At 40.1% G+C, this 22,315-nt stretch overlaps 1 protein-coding gene across 3 annotated transcripts in view; it reads right to left on the bottom strand.

Annotated features, from left to right (window-relative positions):
- lrch4 (leucine-rich repeats and calponin homology (CH) domain containing 4) overlaps positions 1–22,315 on the bottom strand; it is a 41,408-nt gene that overhangs the window by 10,013 nt on the left and 9,080 nt on the right. For all 3 annotated transcript variants that reach the window (XM_017472369.3, XM_047156863.2, XM_017472368.3), the window contains exons 2-9: positions 6,184–6,328; positions 4,658–4,787; positions 3,673–3,778; positions 3,117–3,363; positions 2,589–2,685; positions 2,378–2,480; positions 2,167–2,276; positions 1,143–1,198 (exon numbers count right to left, since the gene is read on the bottom strand). In XM_017472369.3, the coding sequence (XP_017327858.1) occupies positions 1,143–1,198; positions 2,167–2,276; positions 2,378–2,480; positions 2,589–2,685; positions 3,117–3,363; positions 3,673–3,778; positions 4,658–4,787; positions 6,184–6,328 (994 nt within the window). The remainder of the gene's footprint in view (positions 1–1,142; positions 1,199–2,166; positions 2,277–2,377; positions 2,481–2,588; positions 2,686–3,116; positions 3,364–3,672; positions 3,779–4,657; positions 4,788–6,183; positions 6,329–22,315) is intronic.

Here is a 22,315-nt window from a genome sequence, read left to right as displayed (position 1 = left end):
CAATGCATGTTATATTAATAATGTTTATTACACCAGAATGATGGTGGAGAAATAAGCACAAACAAGTTGGTTGGCTGGTTGTGAATACACTGAATTGCGACGAGCCAATCGGATTGCAGCCTTCAACATTCTGAAGCTTGTAGCCGGAAAAGTGAACATAAACTATCAGATGCTCCGAGGTGTATGGGCGCAACTGAATTCCAATTGAGCTGAGCTAGCAACTGAATGATATTTCTATGCCACTTTATTGCGCCAAATAAAATTTCCAGTATAACTGGAATGGAACTGATAACATTTTACAGGTTGACATGGACGGGCGGCTGTGGCTCAGGTGGTAGAGCAGGTTGTTCACTAATCTCAGATTCGTGGCCCCTCCACATACTGAAGTGTTCTTGGGCAAGACACCAAACCCCGAATTGCTCCTTTGCATGGTAGCTCTGCTGCCATTGGTGTGTGAGTGTGTGACCCTGGAGGTGTGAGGCGAATGTGCTAACCACTAAGCCACCGTGCACCCTATATATATATATATATATATATATATATATATATATATATATATATATATATATATATATATATATATATATAAAGCTGCTTATTAAAATTGTCTTGTAGGATAGAGTTCTACATTTTGGGAGCATACACACTAAAACTCCTGATGAGATGAATATGTTAAACATGCCGCTTATGTCGCTTTGTATGCACGATTGCATGATTAGTTTCTGCTAGAGTATTAGTCTGAATAAAACTGGACCAGTTTTCAGTCAAACAGCCCTAAATCCGAGGAGGAAATGAATAGAAGAATCACTGTTGACTTTTCCCAGCTCAAATACACACCGATAAGCTGACCTGGTCAAACATGTGAGGGAGGTTTGGAGAGAAAGTGAGAATGCAACACACAGAGTGGGGAAAAGGAAAAGGTGGTGGGGGGGGGGGGAGTCAAGTTTGTCCAAAATGGTTTTGGCCTTTAAGAATATTTACTATATACTGTACAATAATACACAGTAACCTGGTAACAGCCCATGTTTTAGAATCAAAAAGCAGGTTTAGTTTTAGATTGCTCATACAATGGGACCTAGAGGTGTATTGTGAACTCACGAGGATGAGCTCATGCTTCTCCTGTTGTGTGTAAACAGTTTTACCTGCTGCCAACTGAATCAGGGCTCTGTGAGGGTGTGGACCGGCTTTCAGTCTTCTCCTGAAAGACACAAAGCAAAAGAACAAATAAAGACGAAGAGTACCCATAGATTCACTGTAATGTAATCGACACGGAGTGCATGCGAGACGTGCGGCAGATACGGTGAAAGTTTGTGAACCCTTTCGAATTTTCTGTATATCTGCATAAATTTGACCTAAAACATCACCAGGTTTTCACACGAGTCCTAAAAGTAGACAAAGAGAGCTCAATTAAACAACTGAGACAAAACTATTACACGTCTTGCTCTTGAAGTGATCTTTGTTGGGAGAACACTCCTGGGGAGGGTAACAATGATCTTGAATGTCCTCTATTTGTACACAATCTGTCTGATTGTGGATTGGTGGAGTCCAAACTCTTTAAAGATGGTTTTATAACCTTTTCCAGCCTGATAAGCATCAACAACTCTTTTCTGAGGCCATCAAAAATCCCCTTTGTTCATGCAATGATACCCTTCCACAAACATGGGTTGTGAAGACCAGACTCTGATAGATCCCTGTTCTTTAAATAAAACAGGGTGCTCATTCACACCCGATTATCATCCCATTGATTGAAATAACCTGACTCTAAATTCACTTTTAAATTAAACTGCTAATTCTAGAGGTTCACATACTTTTGCCACTCACAGATACATAATATTGGATCATCATTTTCCATTTTCTATACCGCTAATCCTTCCTTCAGGGTCATGGGGAAACCTGGAGCCTATAATATTGGATCATTTTCCTCAATAAATAGATGACCACGTATAATATTTTGTCTCGTTTGTTTAATTAGGTTCTCTTTGTGTGAAAATCTGATGTTTTGCGTCATATTTATGAAGAAATACAGAAAATTCTAATGGGGTTCACAAACTTTCTAGCACTAGTGCAGATCAATAAATATTTTACATGTTTGGCAAAATAGTGTTTGAGAAAATGCTTTAGAAAACAAAACAAAAAAACCCCCCAATGATTAATGCATCTTCTTGCCTGTGCGAGTGATGACTGTGGAGGACTGGGAGTGTCTGGTTTACAGCTTTCCTCATCCTCTTCTGTTAAACTTCCGTCAATGAAATCCACCTGCTCCACATCTCCATTCACTACAGATCAGAGTAAGGGAAAAAAAGAAGAAAGAGAAATACTTTAAATATGTATGCTCAGAGAGCCTCTCTCTTTTGCCAACGTGCGAGATGTTTAGTACCTTTGGGTGTATCGAGCGACGCGTTCCTCTCGTCTTGTTCCCTGTGCTGCTCACGAGAAATTTCCGTCAAACGCAAAGATCTCTCTGAAAAATCGTCAGCCGACTGGAAAGAGACAGGCAGGATGTTCTCGTGTGCGCACAGCGCAAGACGAAAAACAGATTTACATGCAGCTGAAATTTGTTTAATTGGTTTCATGCTGCTTCCTGTTACCTCATTTCCAGACCATCTCTTGCTGCCACTGTCCACACTGTTGAAGCCAGAGTCCAGACCACCATACTGACCAGGGAACAGCTCCTGATCTGAAAGACTGGAGAGATAGAAGCATTGGGGGGGGTTGGTGATGGGGGGATTCGGTTCAGTGCACCTTATCGTATTCTATCTTTTCCTTTTCTTTTTTCCAGTTCTGCTAATGCACATGTTCACCAACCCTTTTCATGATCTAAATAAAACCAGCAGAGCATTAAAATGTTTCATTTACTCGACACTAATTCAACTCTGGTGGTGAATTTCATTTGTGAAAATCAGACAATTCCAGAATATCATGTGCACCATGTAGAACGCCACACGCTTATTGAAATGTGCAAATGTTTATCACTGATTTACATACACAGTATTGTTAGCCATCACGAAACAGTGCAAGCTAATTTTTCCAGATTTAGCGTCTCTTAAGAGGAGAGCAAATAAGCTTGCCACCATCAATCAAAAGACAACCCCCTCCCATCTTCATCCTGGCCTCACCAGCTGCTGAAGCCACTGGGTCGCAGAGCTCTCTCCAGCTGATCCTGGGTCCTTTTGCATGCCTCCATGTTTAGATACTTGAAAATGTGGAACTTCCCTTTGGAGCAGATCTGTGCTGGGGGCATCTGCAGAGGGTTGTTATCCAGCGAGATGAGCTGCAGGTGCCGCAAGTGCCGAAAGCACACGGGAACGTGGGAGATTCTGTTGCAGGAGACATCCAGACGGACTAGCGGCAACTCGGCCAATTCTGTAGTAGAAGGGTTCAGATAAAGAGGTTGCGTATTGTATACAGTAATTATAGTGTTTGGACTCTGACTACAATTTAGTAGTAAGAGCACAGAACTGGAAATTTGATAGAAATGACTAATTCCTAATCACTTCTACATTACTAAGCTTCCAGCCATTTTATCACTGAGGCCATGGCATAATCACAGACCTTTTTAGAACAGTTATCTAACTTCATGATTGTGTAGGGATAGGACATTGGTCTCTGGATTGCATGTGTGTGTGTGTGTGTGTGTCTATGTGTGTGCGTGCATGTGTGGGATGAACTAACCCTCTGGCAGGGTCGTGAGTTGATTTCTTCTCAAGTTCAGATCCCGTAAACCCTCCAGCTGACCCAATTCCACCGGCAAACACTGCAGCTCATTACAGCTCACATCCTGCAAACAGAAGAATGCCTGTATGTACCTCGAGCAATTCACATACACACACATACAATAAACATTAGGGAACCCAGAGCCATAAACAGTTTGTCCACTGTACATTAAAATGCATTGAGAATTTCCAGTTCAGTTTTCCAACAGTGATGGGAATGTGTTTGTTACACCATTAAGTCCAATATGTGCTAGGAATAATAATGATCCTTGTCTCATTTGCCATTCGTTTATAGCAATAAGTTGATGGTGGTGTTAAAAATGGAGGGGTTTAATGCGCTAAGACATGATTTTCCTAAGCTGCAACAAGTTGCCTTGGGAATCCACAGTAATTCACAGTCAGAGCTGCTGGGCTCAAAATGGCACCCAAAAGAAGTACAGCCAAAGTCCCACCGCAAATTTCTGGTCCAGCTTCACACAGAGCCTCCACACATGACCCGAAGCCTTTCCCTTTCGTGAGGTTGTTTTTTGTCTAGCTGATTAGTATTCGTAGTAACCAGTTACTTCACTAGCATCTACTTCACTCTCATAGAACAAATGCACAAACGCAATAACATTTTCCTACTAGCTAGGATGAAATTCCCAAATCTTAAATCCAGTCGCGTTCAGCAGCTTGTTTGTTCACACTAAAGTTCCTGATTTAATGGTTCATTGTAAAATTAAATGATTTGGAGCCATGCTTAAAAAAATTGTTTTCTTATTATGGTTATCATCAGTACACTAATATACTCCGTGAACTGAGGTTCACCCCATCCCTGATTATCATTATTTTGAGCGGGTACCAAAACATACAACTGAAAGAGAAAATCAGCACGGTGCGATGAGATCAGGACAGGGTGATGGGGAGCACGAGAAAGCTGACACAGTGGTGCGAGTTGTACGTACCAGTTGCCGGAGATGTGTAAGTCTGTGTATGGAAGCAGGAAGGACTGGTAGCTTGTTGTTGCTGATGTTGAGCACTCGCAACAGAGCGAGCTCACATACTGACGCGGGCAAACTGGACAGCTGGTTACGACTGAAACACACATGTACAACGTGGAGGTTTGCTCAACATTGAAAAGCAATTTACAACACAGATACACGCTTTAACAATTGCTTAAAAAAAAAAAAGAGAGAGAGATAACTATAAGCATCATTAGACTCTACATAAATAAGCAATCACCTAGTACGCAACATGATCATTAAAACCATTAAACCTTGAATAAAGCTCGTAATTTCATTCACTAAAAACAATAAAACAGAATGAATAATATATTACACTATCCAAATATTTAGCTAAGCTCACAAATATCACATTCAGTAATTTAGAGGGTCATACATTTTTTGACTTTACTCATGTATAAATTATAAACCGATAACAAGAAAGATTATTTAAAGAGGAGTGATAAAATTTTATACCACATATCCTCTAAACGCTACTCTGATAGTCACGCCGGCTGCACGGCAAATCACAGGTTTATATTAATATTAATTAACGTGCTTGTTCTAATATGTTATTGTTTCTATAGTAGCAACTCATTGTCAAGGACTTGTATGGTGTACGCTCTACATAATCTAAACCTAATAATAAAGAAACAAACAAAACAAAACAAAACTGTATAACCATGGTGAAACAGTCTGTAAGGAGTCTCCAGGGTCAGAGCTTCAAAAATGTCAAAGGTAAAGCAGTAACTAAGTCCTGAGCATAGAGGGGTGGGTCTGAAGCTTCTCCACTCATGATGTTACCACTTCAAAGTTGATTATTTTACCATAACAGTACATCTTGAAGTGCTTTATTCCACTTACACCACACTCATTTGCCACTTTGTACTTTCCCACCAATTCTCTCCCAAATTTGATTCCTGGCTACGTTTACATGCGCATAAATATGCCGATATTAATGAGAATTTGGCAATATTCTATTATTGAGTAAATGCAGCAATCTGATCGCCTGATTCAGATTAAGACAATATTCCGATTCCCCAAATTTTGATTCCCACCCGTTTTAATCGGAAACGTGTTGCACGCAAACCCCTTCTTCGGAAAATCCACTGAAAGGAGCATGACTCAGTCTGCAAGGAATTGTGGGTGCTAACAGATGCTTAGCTGTAGGCTAGGTATTTAGGAATGGCAACTCAGGCATACTTACATCAATTTTCTGATGCCTGTACGCATATAAACATTGAATTCGAAATATGGCTGGCTGCGAGCCGAATATAGACCTCAAATGGAATTTGAACGTAGTCATTACATTTGAAATTGTAATATTCCAACAAGGCAAAGCCAATTCTTTTGCACTGTTCAGGAGCCCCAACAAATTGTACATTTTATTAATCCATCATACTATAACAACCAAAGTCCTGTGGATGGATGTGCTGTAGGATAGGCAAGACCTTGTAGACTGTGTTCAGTTCAGCAGAGTGTGTGTGTACCTGAGGTTGAGGTAGGTGAGAGCCTGTAGCTGGCAGAGGGTGGAAGGAACTGAGCGCACACAGTTGTGATAAATGCTGAGCGTCTCCAGAGAGATGAACTGGCACAACTCCTCTGGCACCTCACACAGCCGGTTCTTCGACAGGTCTGAGGAACACAAACACTAAGGTGATTAACAAAACCAATAAACTGACAATAAAACAGGACACACAGATACTTGATTATTAACAATGCACTAAGACACATTTAAGAAGCTACAAATGAGAAATCACAAACATAACAAATATCAAATCTGACAGATTGGTAAAAATGGCGTAAAAATCGGACATTTGCATACTTAGAAATGGTCATCAATCACCATTGCTAGCTTAAAAAAATAAGAAAATCGAATCAAACCTAATACACTGACATTCCAATAGCTACTTCAATTAGATAAATATATACAGAACAACTTCCGTTAACCTCAAGAGCACTTTCAAGGACAAACATTAGAAACCGGCTAATTCTTTAATTAGCATTAACTGTAAAAAGTCTTTATTCTAAACAGATTACCACAAGTGCACAGGTTAACGGTCTGTGTTCCTGAGAACTGGCTTAGAGATACGTCCAAACATGAGCTCTCCTGTGTGTGTGTGTGTGTGTAGAATTCCCTGTACACTTGCATGCATTAAAAGGGGATAAACTACACATTGACAGTAAAATAAAAATAAACATTTCCTTTAAATTGTCAAATAATCATAACAGCCCTAGTTCACACCATGAAGTCACTGACGTCACCTCGCAGGACAGTCCTCTGGAATACAGTAATGCAGATTATATGCACTGATCTACTCAACTGTCATTCTATTGTCTTTCATGAGAGTGCATATCGTGTCATAAACTGTTCCACATTGACACTCAGAAACAAACACTTTAATATGGACACGCAGTGCATTTCCAAGGAAGATTGTAGTCAGCGGCTAATTTTTTTTTTTGAATTCCTGTTGCCAGTGATATGTGAAGACACCGAAACTATGAGAGGAATCTAGTCTTTAATTGGAAAGTGATACCTCAGCAGTTAAAACATTGGACTTCTTACTGGAAGGTTGCAAGTTCAAATCCCAGCACTCCCAAGCTGCCACTGCTGGGCCCTTGAGCAAGGCCCTTAACCCTCAACTGCTCAGTTGAATAAATGAGATAAATCTAAGTCACTCTGGATAAGGAATACAGTTATCTAAGATCCCCCACACAACATCTTTGATGTGTTTATATTGTAAAGCTCAATTCAATTTCTCTCATAGTTGGTGAGAGATTACACTGAATAACCATAAAAAAAAAAAATTTTAAAAAAACTTTACAACGAGTGCCACTGATTCTGTATAGCACCATGAACAGTCCACAGTTCACTGAACTGTTTATAAACAGAAGCCTGTGGTGCTGCAGTGAAGTATTTGCAATAAATCAACGCTAAATTAGGCCAGAAACATAACATGATGTCAGCACACAAGGCACTTGATCTATTTAAATATCATCAACCATCATACACACATAAAAAGGAGCAATCTGTATTTCAAATACATTACTAATGCTGTTTTCCCCTCTTTATAAACCAGAAATAATTACTATAGTATATACAGGTGCATCGAAAAAATTTGAATATTGTGGAAAAGTACATTTTTTTCTGCAATTTAATTCAAAAAGCAGTACTTTCATATATTCTAGATTCATTACACATTTACTTTCAACTGAAAAGAGGACTTTGGACCACTGAGCAATGGTCCAGTTCTTTTTAAAGGCTCAGGAAACCTTTGCAGATGTTTAGAGTTAATTCGCTGATTAGAGCTCTTCTCAGGTCGACATTTCTCTATTATGAATTCTTTATTCTAATATTATGAGATACTGTATTTTTTTATTTCCATGAGCTGTAAGCCATAATCATCGAGATTAAAACAGAAAAAGGCTTGAAATATTGCACTTTATCTGCAATGAATTTACAGTATATGAAAAGTTCCACTTTTTGAATAAAATTACGGAAAAAACTTTCCCACGATATTCAAAATTATTTTTTTTTAGATGCACCTGTATATACATTTTAAACAATAATATGAAACTTAAGTGGAATTAATTTACTAGTAGGCCTAAAACATGATATCTGAAAAATTCTCTTTAGAAATTGCATCAAAAATAAAAATGTTATTGTCCCATTTCACAGAGTAACTTGATGTTCTCCTGAACACCAGTTTTTGACGAGTTCTCACATCATTTTTTTTTTCCATTCCTCCACTCAAATCACAACGAATCCACAGGAAAAAGCAGCATGCTCTGATAACAACAGCTTTCTCTTTCATTTCTCCGTAATAAAACCCCATCTTAAGGCCCTTCCACACCAGGACGTTTTTTCAGCGCGTTTAACGCCCTGTGTCTAAATCAATGGCTGTCAATGGGTACCACGTTAAAAACTGGCCGACCAATGAGATTTGCGCTTTTGTTCATGTGCCCAGAGCCTCTGAAATTACACAAAAAACACGACTTGTGGCAAAATAATCTGGGTCTTCCCAGAAGTATGTGACTGCTATTACTGTGACTTTGATATTCAAATCATTACATATATTTTAAATAAATAAATAAATAAATAAATAAATAAATGTTTAAAATTATAACTAAGGATTTACCTTTAAAGAAGTATTTATTGCCGTGGCCAAATCACCAAATACCTTACATTTCACAAAAGTGCGTATGTGCTTTAACTTTGATAGAACATGTTATATCGATAATATTTTCTATATCAGCTGCTGTAGTGAGCACTGGTGCTTACAGATATAAAGTATTAACTGGTGAAAAAAAACTGACACTTGGAGGCAATAGATATATTTCAATTTCATTCAAATTCACAGAGTGTCGGAAGCAGTGAACTAAGTGTCGGAAGCAGAGAAGCCAAGCATTTTCATTCGCCATTTTACTTACTGTCATTTTAGACATGAATGATTTCCGACTCAAAAAATGAAGACAATCTCAGTTCAGTTAAGGCTTGTCGTCCTGTCACACTGCCCCATGTCACCAGGATCACAGCTACAGTACACAAGGAAATGAGCTGCTGTCTCGTCACATGATAACATAAATACGGAGTTAAACACACACAACGTTCTGAAGAACAAGGCCTGAGAATTCAAAAGGAAACGAAACTCTAAACTCTGTCATCATTTTTTACAACACAAACTGAATGTGCAAAAAAGCCACCAATATTTAATAATAACAACAACAACAACAAACCGCAACATTGTAACCTTCTTTTACACATTATTCTTTTTTTTAATCAAAAAAACTCCTTATTTCTGACACTCCATTTCCTTTAAGACGCTCTCCTTCACACTGCCTATTACATCTCCAGCCCCGGTTTCCCAAAGCCTCATTCCCACACACACACACACAAACACATAAATTCTGTCTCTGAGGCTCCGGACACAAACTCATGGTGTATTTATAGAGAAGAGAGGATGTTAATTACAGGGCCCAAGCAAAACCAGAACAGTGTTTTATTTAAATATTTTTTGAGAGAGAGAGAGAGAGAGAGAGAGAGAGAGAGAGAGAGAGAGAGAGAGAGAGAGAGAGAGAGAGAGAGAGCACGCAATGCAAAACAGAGTAACAGCTCATTGGCAACTATCACTATCCTGGCAAAGTGTCTTTATTCCACCATGACAGACACTTTTCAATAAGGGACAGAGACAGTAGAACAATGGGTAAAAAGTGTTTAGAAATACATGCATGTGCATGTGTGTGAGTGTGTGTGTGTGTGTGTCCTTGCTTCCTTTAGATTCTCAGTCCATGTCTTTTGTTTAGCCATTTCATTTGGCAAGGAAGTGTTTCCCTCTCACCACACACACACACACACACACACACACACACACACACACCCACCCACCCATCCCATAAGTGACTGTGAATTCCCAAGCATAACACTCGTTTCCCCATCAGCCTCTGGTGCTTGTACCCATAACACCCAAACAAGGAAGAGAAAGAGAGTAACACCAATGCACCTGGTTCATGGAGAAGACATAAGAGCAACAATCACAATGACAGCGATCACAACAGAAACTGGAGAACGTGGCGTGGTCACTTGCAAAAGCATAGTCGTATATTCACTTATTTTAGCGCATCCAAATTTGTAAGCTGCGTGACCAATAACAGCCACGGCTTAGTACTCAAAGATTGAGAGGGTTAGTACAAAGAATATACTTCTAAGTGGGCAACATTTAAACACTAACTGTTTTGAACTCTAAACACAGTAATAGATCACTCACTGGTATGACACATCAGCTAGCGAACGATTACGATTGTTTGTTGTTGCTACATGTAGTTTTTGTTTTGTTTACTCACAGTTTTGAGATGGAGACAGAAGTGGCACTTCAGACAAACATTCTAACAAAAGTATTGCTAGCCATAATGGCACTGTACGCTATCCACTACAACCGGGTTGGCGTTAGCTGGACTGCTAATCATGCGGGGCTGAGCTCAGATTCTTCTCCATCAAAAAATTTTTTTTAAATGTACTTCTAAATAGATTGTTTCAATGCAAACTAATTGCTTAAAAAAATAATAAAAAGTGAAAGTTGGACAAAAAGATGGATTTATCATAAAACCTGCCTCGGGTGTTGTCACGGTTTGTAGGACCACCAGACCGATTAAATATCAAACTTTTCTAACTAGGCTAGTTTGTTGTCGCTAGCCAAGGAGAAGCACCGCTAAGCTATCATTGTATGGGTTTAGCTGCTACAGTGCCATGCAAAGTATGTTATCTTTCCTTATGTTCTGCTCAGATCATGTTCACGTAAACTGGAACTCATATAGACATTTACACACCTTGTTTTCCTGCTCAGCATCAGAGGATGTTACTGTTTCAGTTTCAACCCATTTACTGGTAAAAAATGGGTGTGCATATCCAAACAGCCCCTCACACTGTGAGCTAGCGTGTGAGGCAGATTCGTGAGCCGTCAGCCAATAAGACACGAGTATTTCCATGTATTTTCCTGTAAACCCTGTCTGATTGGTCTCGCCTCCGTTCACTGAAGATATAAAATTACACCACCACTTTTTTCTTGGACGTTCAGTTACGTACTGACAAACTGCTCCAACTGGAGAATTATTTGGGGCTAAAGAAAAAACATTCGTGGCTATAGCCCCCAACGAAAAAGCGTCCACTGCTCCAAATGTTTGGCAAATAGACTACATCATCTGCTTCTCCCTACTGTATTACATTTGTTTGTATTACTTAGTGTGAATTAGAGGCTTGTATTACCGAAGCTGAGTGCTTTCAATACGAGATTAAGTTGTGACCGTGAGCAGGTGGTCAAGGATCCAGTGTAAACGCGAGCGAGTACTGCAGATACGCAAGTACATTTACATTTAAAATAAGCTTTCTTTCTCGCCCAGTTTCAAAACTATCACTATCTGATGTTAAATGACTAAATATTTAAACAGTCTCCTACAAGACTTGTTTCTCCAGCAACCAATTAGGGCTCAATCAAGCCTAAACTGCCACTCGCTGTCCTTGTATAACAAGATACCCGAATGACATCCTTGGAGACATCCGCATCTGTGTAAATAAACTACTGAAAGGTTAACACAAAATGGTTAAAGTAGCTAAAGGCAGATCTGACATGGATAACTGTATGAAATACAGCGCTGTCAGGACCGCGGCACAAAACCCTGTGCATGAACAGGAACAGTATGAAGACATTAGATGGTTATGTATACTTAAAAATACGCCTGAATAATAAGTAGGCGGTTTGACTCGTCATTTTCCGACCCAACCCGATATTTCAAGAAATAGCAGAAATATAAGCAGTAGCCCGAAAGGGAAAACTACACACGTAATTACATTTACGTCAATTACACACGTGATATAAATGACAAGTCCGAGTGACGGACCACATTTTACTCTTAACTTGAACATGATTCTATGGCAGAGAGTTTAGCGGAGAACTGCATGAAAACTTCCCACATGATGTCACCCCACTGCAAAGCTTCTCCTCAAATCCAATTTAAGATTGCTAATTTGGGTAAAACTCGCCAGCGCCACTTCTATTTTAACACCGTCTCAAGGTTCGGAGTTTTTCACTTTGTGTGTGTGCGCGCGTGCGTGAGTATGTGTGTATAAATTTGGGAGTGTGTTAGTTGAGACATACACACAGCAGATGCAAGGCTGTCTTAAATTACACTGGAGAGAAGTAACTAACAAAAAATACTTCATAAGCATGATGGAGAGAGAGAAAGAGAGAGAGAGAGAAGTGGAGAGAGAGACAGAGACAGAAGGGGAGAGAGAGAGAGAGAGAGAGAGAGAGAGAGAGCACAATAAAGTTTGTGTAACATGTGAGAGACAGACAAAGAGAGTGGGCAGCGGACCACCTGTCACCCATACAAGCGCGCGCACACACACACACATCTCAGCAAGATTAGTTAGAGCTGATTAGCAAGTAGGATAAACAACTCCTTCGTGCCCATAAATAGGCACAGACAAACACCTGGGAGCGCCTGTGCTTGGATACTAATCACATATGACCTAACCCAATCATTACACACACACACACAGCTCTGATTCCACCCTCCTGCCTTAGTCAGTGTGCGCGTTTGAAATTTGAAGTCAGAGTCCAGCTTTTCTGCACTACATTTACTCTCCCAGCTGCATTCAGAGAGATGCAATCATGCAACCTGACACTGTGTGTGTGTGTGTGTGTGTGTGTAGGCCAGATTCACAGACGTGATGCGTCATGCACCGAGTCACTAGTTTGAAGAGTGAGGGGAGGGGCAGGCAGACGACGGGAGTGAATGAGTAACAGGACCACGACAAAAGCCAGAGAACGAATGAATAAGGGCTCCGAAATGAGACAGAAAAGAAAAGGAGAGAGACAAAAGGAGTGAAAGAACAAAAACACGGGCCAGCACGACTCGACTGAACTGATAGTCCATCACGGAGGCGCAAGATGTGTGAAACCGGAGCTATACTGAGAAAGTTGCTGAACTGTTGTGTGAAGCAGGCAGGACTTACGGTTATGCTTACACAAGAGAAAGTACTCTCTCATCCACAGCAGTTATCTCGCTTCTCTTACCCTGCTTCAGTTCAGCATTTCAGTCTTTACGACCAAAAGGTCAAGTAAACTTGCACATGTACTTACAGATATTTACCCGATTTAGGAGGCAAATGATGAAGCCGATCACGTCATGACTTTTTAATCACTTTTTCTCTTTTAAACTGCTGTAATTTAAGTAAGAGGAATACAACACATCGAGGCGACGGGGTGACGTGACGCTTCATTACTACACGGATTCTACGTCCAGAAATGTCTTATTCCTCTTACACCATGCCAATTTGACCCAACAAGTTTTTTTTTTTTTTTAGTTTTTTTTTTTTTTACATTTATAATTACATTTAATGTCGTGGGACATCCATGAAACAAGCTAGTTCCTGTTATCACTTATGTTATAGCAGCTGCAAATGTATAAAACACAACAATAAACAAACAAAAAAAAAAATCAATAAAAACACGCAGCTTGTGATGTAAATGAAAAACCACAACGCTGTCCTTGAAGGCTTAACCAGCTGGGAAACTTGGGAAACATTACAGCTTTGCGTTCATCTGTTTGACAGCGCCGACACTGGAGACTCCTTCCAAAAATCGTATCTTAAAATGTCGCCTCACGGTAAACTTCACCATATCAGAGATTACACGCGTTTAAATCCGTAAATGTGGAGCGTCTGCCGTACACGTGAAGTCCCGGTTGTATATAGTACTGTCTGAGACACGTTAATCCACAAAATTAAAATCAACACCTTCTGATCAATCAGAATGGAAAATCCAACAGCTCTGTGGTAAACGCAGTCCCTCCACGATCGCAGAAATGAACGCAAATTCTAGCGAACCCCACAATATTCAGAGGAGCTTGCAATTTTGTGAAAGTACTGCAGATCTTCCGCACGTCTAGGTCGAGACGCATCATGTCACGTCATCGCGTGCATGTTCAGACAAGGCCGTCTTCGATTCATGTGCGTCGAACATGAGTTCAGCTAAAAGGTATCGTTTACCAACAAACATCGCTGCGAAAAACAACTAAAATAAGTAGTTTTCCACAAAAAAACAAACAAACAAACAAAAAAAAAAAAACATCAAAAACTTTTTTAAAAAGCCGCAGCAAAACAGAGCACTGATCTAAACCAGGAGACAGAATCTCATAGGCTGAGGAAGTTTAAAGTTCATTTCTGGCGATGCGATTCGCCGAAATGGGTTACGTGACGTGCTCCGCTAGCTTTGTTTCATTTATTTAATTAAACAAATGTATTTATTTTTTGTTGTTCCAGTTGAGTTATATTCAAGAAAATCCACTGTTAAAAATACAATAAAAAGTTGGGTTTTTTTTTCAATTCAATAAATGCATGATGTTTCCAAAGTCAGTGAGTAATCATGTTTAATAATCGTGATTAGGATTCTTGCCATAATCGAACAGCCCTAGCTGATGATATTTTCTGAAACAGCATTTTCAATTTGGCGTGTTTGACTTTGTACCCTGTCAAGGGTGTACCCCGCCTTGTGCCCGATGCTCCCTGGGATAGGCTCCAGGTTTCCCCGTGACCCTGAAAAGGAGTAAGCGGTAGAAGATGGATGGATGGATGGATGTTTGACCTTGTGGTGATATGTTTGTTGTTTTTTTTTGCAATAAGTATCAACTGTACAACTTTAACAAAATTCCCACCTCAAAAAAAAAAAGCTGCCGCAAAACTGAGCATTTTTGGCTGCAATGATCACAAAACTGCATTGTGTAGCATGGCGTTTATTGACTCCTGCATTAAATCACAAGGTTCCAAACTGACATGCATACTCTGGTGTATTATTTTTGGTTTAAAGAGATGTACATTTGAAAGTTATGAAAGAAATGTTAAACAGAAGGAGAGAGAGAGCTTTCAGACAGACAATACAGTTCTCACGAAGCAAACTGGTTATATGACAATAACGTGGCCGTTAGCAAACATCCGTACGGTACTTGTTCATAATAGGCCTTACAGTCAAATTCACTTGAGAGTAGTCTACTCACATCTGTGGGTTTCTGTCTTTCTCTGGATCACCAAAATAAATGTTCCCAGGAGTCCTCTTCATGTCTGGGAGTGTCCAGTGCCATGTGTCCAGCACCAGCCTGTCCTGCAGAAATGTGTGTGTTTCATGCCGTTGTGTGCCAGCTGAGAAATCCTGTAGCAGGCACCATAAGGCGGCTTCCTGCACAGCCCCCAGACACTCAATAGACAGAGGCCCAACAATTGCGCGTGTGTGTGTACAGTACTCCAGCACTCAGACTACAGTATATTCTTTGTCTTTAATGTCAAAGAGATCATGCAAATGTTTAAGGAGGTCCCACTTTCACATCAGACACTCCAGAGTCTAAATGTGTGTGTTGTTATTGTTGTGGTTGCTGTTTCCCCCTGGTGATATCCATATTAACAGCCACTTAATACTAAAAGCATGAAATGCATCAGATACCTGCAACGACATCGTGCAGCCCCTCACTTCCTGCCACCGCCTATGCAAAGTCTTCCGGATAACATGCAAACACCGAGCTAGAGAGCAGAGTATCATCACGGCATGTACAGTACATCACCCCACACACTCAAAGGCTCACTAAACCATCAGCTTTGATTCACTAATCGCACAAGACATGACATAAAATAGTGTGATTTGTCTAAACTAGCCAGTTGCACCATGGCTCAGGACCAACAAAGATCAACCCCAGGACTCGGCGTGCTTCTGCATACTGTAAGCCAGGCCTGGCAAGAGAGCTACCGTCGACTAAATGCTGCACACCAAACACGAGCAAAGCACAAACAGGTTCATCCAGAACAGTTCGTCTCAGTAATTTATAAATGCACTTCATAGCACAGTGCTTTCGAATTCTCTAATCTGATTGGTCAGAAAGCATCGAACCATTTGCTTTTCACTGCAGCTCTGACAGTAGTGCCGGCTGTAAATCAAATCACAGGGTTATATTAATAAGCTCATTCTGATACCTTATTGTTTCTATAGCAACAACTCCTTCACAGGGACTTGTATATAATCTAATCCCGCACCCCGTCCTAAAGAGTGTCAGAGATTACATTTAGTGCGTCACAAATCATAGTCTGTTGAAATGATGATCATAAAAAGGTACACGGTTGGTTTACAATTTCTGGTGGATTTTCAAAGTGTGGATCTGTGGCCACTTTTTCAGCGAATATTGCCCACAACTCCTTGTGCGAGGGAGGAGGAGTTTTGCGATTGTCTGCTTTTAGAGCGGTGTAAACGAAACATGCCCTGCCCATGTAATGGAAGAAACGTTATTGCCTAGTTACGCAGGCAGTCACTGTAAACAGACTCCTTGTTGCATTTCAGCTTTTTGATTTCTTTTTCTCCACATTGCATTTACACCTCTCTAAAAGGCGTTCTTGAATTTGCCCAAGCAAACGGTAACCAAACTCCTCCTCTCTGGCGCAAGGAGTTGTGGGCAATATCAGCTGAAAAAGTGTCCATGGACCCATCCATCCATCCATCCATCCATCCATCCATCCATCTTCTATACCACTTATCCTTTTCAGGGTCATGGGGAACCTGGAGCCTATCCCAGAGCGCATAGGGCACAAGGCGGGGTACACCCTGGACAGAGTGCCAATCCATCGCAGGGCACAATCACATACACACTCACACACCCATTCATACACTACGGACAATTTGGAAACACCAATCAGCCTACCATGCATGTCTTTGGACTGGGGGAGGAAATTGGAGTACCCGGACCCACACTTTGAAAATCTACTGGAAAAAGTAAACCATTTCGGACTACGATTTGGGACACACTAGTTCTAATGTCGGACAGTATTTAGTACAAATAGTAGGCGATTTGTATGTAACAGAGTGATTGTGGCATTAAACTTGACAGGACCTCCTCTATGAAACTGCTCCTCCAGCCCCAAATTAGGGCCCAATTTGCGCAAAAATACAAAATTACAGTCCCAGACAAACTGGCCTATTTCGATTTAAATTTCAAATCATGGACTAAGACAATTATGAAAACAAAATAACTGAGATAAATCTGTTATTATTATTATTATTATTATTATTATTATTATTGTCTTTTTTAAAACCACGCATCATTTTTCTTTACAGCAGTGCGCTTTCGCTCCATCCATAAAGCGTTTCCTTTAGCGACATGACAGCTGGTATAAATATGGTCGTCTCCTTTCTAGAGCTCACGCACAAACTACAGGAGACAGTATCTCACTGGCTAAGGAAGATTGTGTCACGTGACGTGCTCCACTAGTTTGGTTTCATTTATTTAATTAAAGAAATTCATTTATCTTTTGTTTTGCTTTATTTTTCCAGTTGAATTATATTCAAAGAAATCCACTGTTAAAAAAACACAACAAATTTTTTTTTTTTTTTTTTTTTTTTTTTTTTAAAGTTCAATAAATGCATGATGTTTCCAAAGTCAGTGAGTAATCATGTTTAATAATCATGATCTCAATACTGACCAAAATAATCGTGATTAGGATTCTTGCCATAATCGAACAGCCCTAGCTGATGATATTTTCCATTTGGCATTCAGTTGATATGTTTCAGCATGTGGTGATACGTTGTTTTTTTTTTTTTTTAATAAGTATCAACTGTACATCAGCAACAAAATTCCCGCCTCAAACTCAATAGATTTTTTTTTTTTTTTTTTTTTTTAAACAGGTATTCAAATTGTTCATCGTTTGAAGCTCTAAATACCCTCCTCTCTCTGTATGACGCGGTCAGGTAATTTCTAGAACGGTTCAGCAGATTTAAATCGCACGCAAGTGTGCATGCGGTTGCAGGATGCATCCTGTTACCATAACGACCAAATCATCAGCGTCAAAACAAGAGCGAGGCTATGAAACAGATATCTTCTCCTCCACTATACATGTACAGCCAACTTGATTTTTTTTATGAGGGAAAATATGGACAAAATAACAGTGACCTCTGTGAAGCTGTGATAACGGTGGAAAAGTTGCTATTTTGAGCTGAATAAATTTGCCTTCCATAAATGAGAAACAGATGGGCTTCAAAAACAAGAACAAGCTTCTTAAGAACGACAGCCACATCACAGCTCGACATTCCAGTCATAAAAACAGGTCCAGGTTTTAATTAAGCGCTGATATGAAACTTGGAAAAGACCCAGAGAAGGTTTAATGCCAAAACACTGTGCTGCGTTGCGCTGCCGCTCTGACACACACCAGACCCGAGCAAGTTTCACTGCTGTAATCCTTTAGCACTGCCCCAGATAATCTATGCCAAAGGTCTGGTGTGGCCCTATATCCACACACACACACACACACACACACACACACACACACACACACACACACCACCCCCTACCCAGCATGCCCTGTAGCTTCTCTAATGTCTAATGGGAGCTGCTGAGTGCACCATCTGGGCACATCAGAGTCAAGGCAGCAGGAGAAGAAAAGGCTTTTAGTTACAAAAGAGAGCAGGCCCGCATTTATTATTCACAGCCATCAGGAAACAGGAATATTCACCCTCTAATGATGTTAATGCTGCTGTTAGGTTGTCTAGGCTAAAGGTGTTGCTGGATTCAAAGATCATTACACAAACACGATTTTCACAACTGCAAACCATGAGGAGCCTCAATTTCATTACACTGTTTCCCCACTTCATAGATACGTTTACATACTGCGTGACCCTATTCAAACCTGTCAGAATTCAACAAGCTGTTTTCGTTAGTGTCTTTAAACTCCCCGTGAAGTCAAATTTACGGGTTGACGTAATTTGCACTGAAACAGGAAGTCAGGGCGGGACATAGAGTGGCTCCTCCCACACACACACACCCACACAGTATCTCACAAAAGTGAGTACACCCCTTACATTTTTGTAAATATTTGATTATATCTTTTCATGTGACAACACTGAAGAAATGCCACACAAAATATTGACACTTTGGGCCCAATTTGGACATTTTAACTTAGGGGTGTACTCACTTTTGTTGCCAGTGGTTTAGACATTAATGGCTGTGTATTGAGTTATTTTGAGGGGACAGCAAATTTACACTGTTATACAAGCTGTACACTCACTACTTTACATTGTAGCAAAGTGTCATTTCTTCAGTGTTCTCACATGAAAAGATATAATCAAATATTTACAAAAATGTGAGGGGTGTACTCACATTTGTGAGATAGTGTGTGTGTGTGTATATATATATATATATATATATATATATATATATATATATATATATATATATATATATATATATATATATATATGCCTCGTTACTAACACATCACTTCTGTTATAATAAACAACAGAATTTACACTGCAAGCATGCTAATACAACATATTATGACAATAAACTGGAATTAAACTAAACGTTTTAAGCAGCTTGCACCGGTTTCCCCTGCCCCTTACACACAGTGGAGCATTGTGGATATAAACATAACTTTGTGCTCATGCAGCACCGTTCGATCTTCGCAGTGTTTAATATAAAATGCCCCCCTGCCTTAGAGGACTTTCTTCCCCGGTCACTTGGATTTCGCCTCCGTCTGATGGAGACTGAGGTCATGTTGGGAATAAAAGGTAGCGTTGACAAACAGTAAACCGAAGAAAGTCATTGTCGGTGACTCTGGGTGTCTGCTAATGCTAGCGTGCGTATGACGTCATGTGCCGTCGCCTAAGAAGCAGCTTAAACATCCGGTTAGTAAAAAACCCGCTAGTGTTCTCTTTGAGATGATATTACCTTACTAAAATTCATACACTAGATGGTAGAGTACACAGTGCATAGTATAAATGTACTTCATTTGGGACACAACTTTAGTATTTACTCGCTGAAGCATGTTTTCGGAACAGAAGTAACGTAATGAGTAAATCTCCCCCACGCCGCGCGCAAACCAACTATTCGATAACGAGTTTCGTTGACAACGATTTTCATAATCGATTATTATAGATTTTATCGATTAGGTGTTGCAGCTCTAGAAAAAATTAAGACTTCTTGCCTTTTAATAAATATTAATTGTTAGAGATGGCTAACTGCTGTGGTGTAGGAGAAATAAATCACTTTTGGATGTGCTATTATTGGATACTAACCAACTATGTGATGGTAACTTCATCACACCAACCAGTCATTGATTGTTTTCCTATAATAGCATGCCCTGTATGCCCATATCTTATTCTTTTACATCATGAATATATCCATCGACCTCCCATCTCCCCTACCCACATCCATTTCTGCTATATGAGAAACATTAAGGCCAATTATCAATAAATCAATTGGGGCTAGCCCTAATTCCAGTAAAGCACAAACACAGGGTCATTATTTTCCACCTGAAGCGTCAAAGTGCTGCCACTCAAGCTCTGTGGATATGATGGATATTATTAGGCTCCATGAGAGCCACTTTATGCAAGCAAGCCCCGCTAACAACAATGACGCAAGACTCACCAACGTATGAACCACTTTACATTTACACTCTGACGGATTGTTTTAAACACTCAAGCTAAATAAATCATCTTATTGCATGACCAATGAACAATACTGCTTTTTAGCAAGCTAGCAAACTACTTATTAACCAGCTAATGGTCTGCACTTATATAGCGCTTTTTTAACCTTAATGGTTCTACAAAGCACTTTACACCGTTTCTCATTCACACACACACACGCACGCACGCACGCACACGCGCACACGCACGCGCACGCACGCGCACGCACACGCGCACACGCACACGCACACGCGCACACACCAGTGGTAGCAGAGCTGCCATGCAAGGCGTTAGCTTGCCATTGGGGCAACTTGGGGTTCAGTTTCTTGCCCAAGGACACTTCGGTATGTGGAGACATGTGGGCCGGGAATCGAACTGCCAACCCTACGATTAGTGGACAACCCGCTCTACCACCTGAGCCTCAGCCACACACACAAAAAAAAAAAAAAAAAAAAAAAAAAAAAAGGGTGGGGGGGGGGGGGGGGGGCGTCAATATTACATGCAACCGAGTAAAACAGTCAACCAATTGAATCACTGGTCAACTGAATCATTCTTGGTGCAATTCATATCACCCACTAGTTCAGCTGAACATACAGGTGAACTTGTGTGGTATATGGTAAATGTCAGAAGTTAACTGGTAGAGAGAGAAAAACTAAACTAAACTAAACAAAACAAAACAAAACAAAAAAAACACCCTGCTGGGGTTTACCCCACATCACCAACACCATGGGAATAACCTGCAGAAAATAAATAACCGAGCCTCCAGTACCAGTAACATATCCATTTTTGGAGGAACTGAAAGTTGTCTTTAACTTTCGTAGTTCACATTTATAGAGGAAGTAACACCTGGCATTTGGGATTGCTTTGTGGTTAATCCATTAGTCAAACAGTTCATGTACTGATGTACAATATGACAAGTTCATCTGTTTACATGTAGTTTAGCAACTAGATTTGGACCTTTTATCTTCTATCTCACAATGTCCTTCAGAGTTTGACAGGGTCAGAGCTATTTATTAACCAGTCAAAGGAAAAAAAAACCCTATAGCCTTTCCAATTGTTTTCCCTTGGAATGCATGTTTACTGTGCTTCATGGTGGTGCAAGCACTACAAAGCAGTACCTACAGTGCAAGCTCCTCGTCCTGCTGCACTATAATACAATCGGCTTGTTTTTTTTTTGTTTTTTTTTTAAACTAGTCACATTAATTAGCTTGCACGGAAGACTTTTCAGAATAAGGAACACACATGCATGACAAAATACTGATAAAATCGAGCAAGATCAAGTGTGGTGCAAAGTGGCCATATCTCTTACTGTACTTACTGTACATGCAGACACCTTGTGCTTAAACAAGTCAAGAGAAAATGATTATGCATTATGCACGCATACTACAAGGACAGAACGCGTCACCAAAACGTTCACCAAAGACATGCTGATTTTTTATGTCGAGGGCACAGACAGAATTTTTTTTAAGAAAAGCTACACAAGGTTGCCTGTTCCTTCATATACTCGGTCTGTATTAATGTACTTCAGATACTGAAGTACATATAAAAATAAAAATAAAAATCCCTGATCCCTCGGTCATGTAATATGAACGGCTCAGAAAGAACAAATCCTGATGCAGCCTGGTTTATGTCACTG

The sequence above is a fragment of the Ictalurus punctatus genome, chromosome 7 (assembly GCF_001660625.3).
Source record: "Ictalurus punctatus breed USDA103 chromosome 7, Coco_2.0, whole genome shotgun sequence".
NCBI lineage: Eukaryota > Metazoa > Chordata > Actinopteri > Siluriformes > Ictaluridae > Ictalurus > Ictalurus punctatus.
The sequence above is the reverse complement of the archived record's forward strand: the minus strand, read 5'-3'. Positions and strand labels throughout refer to the sequence as shown.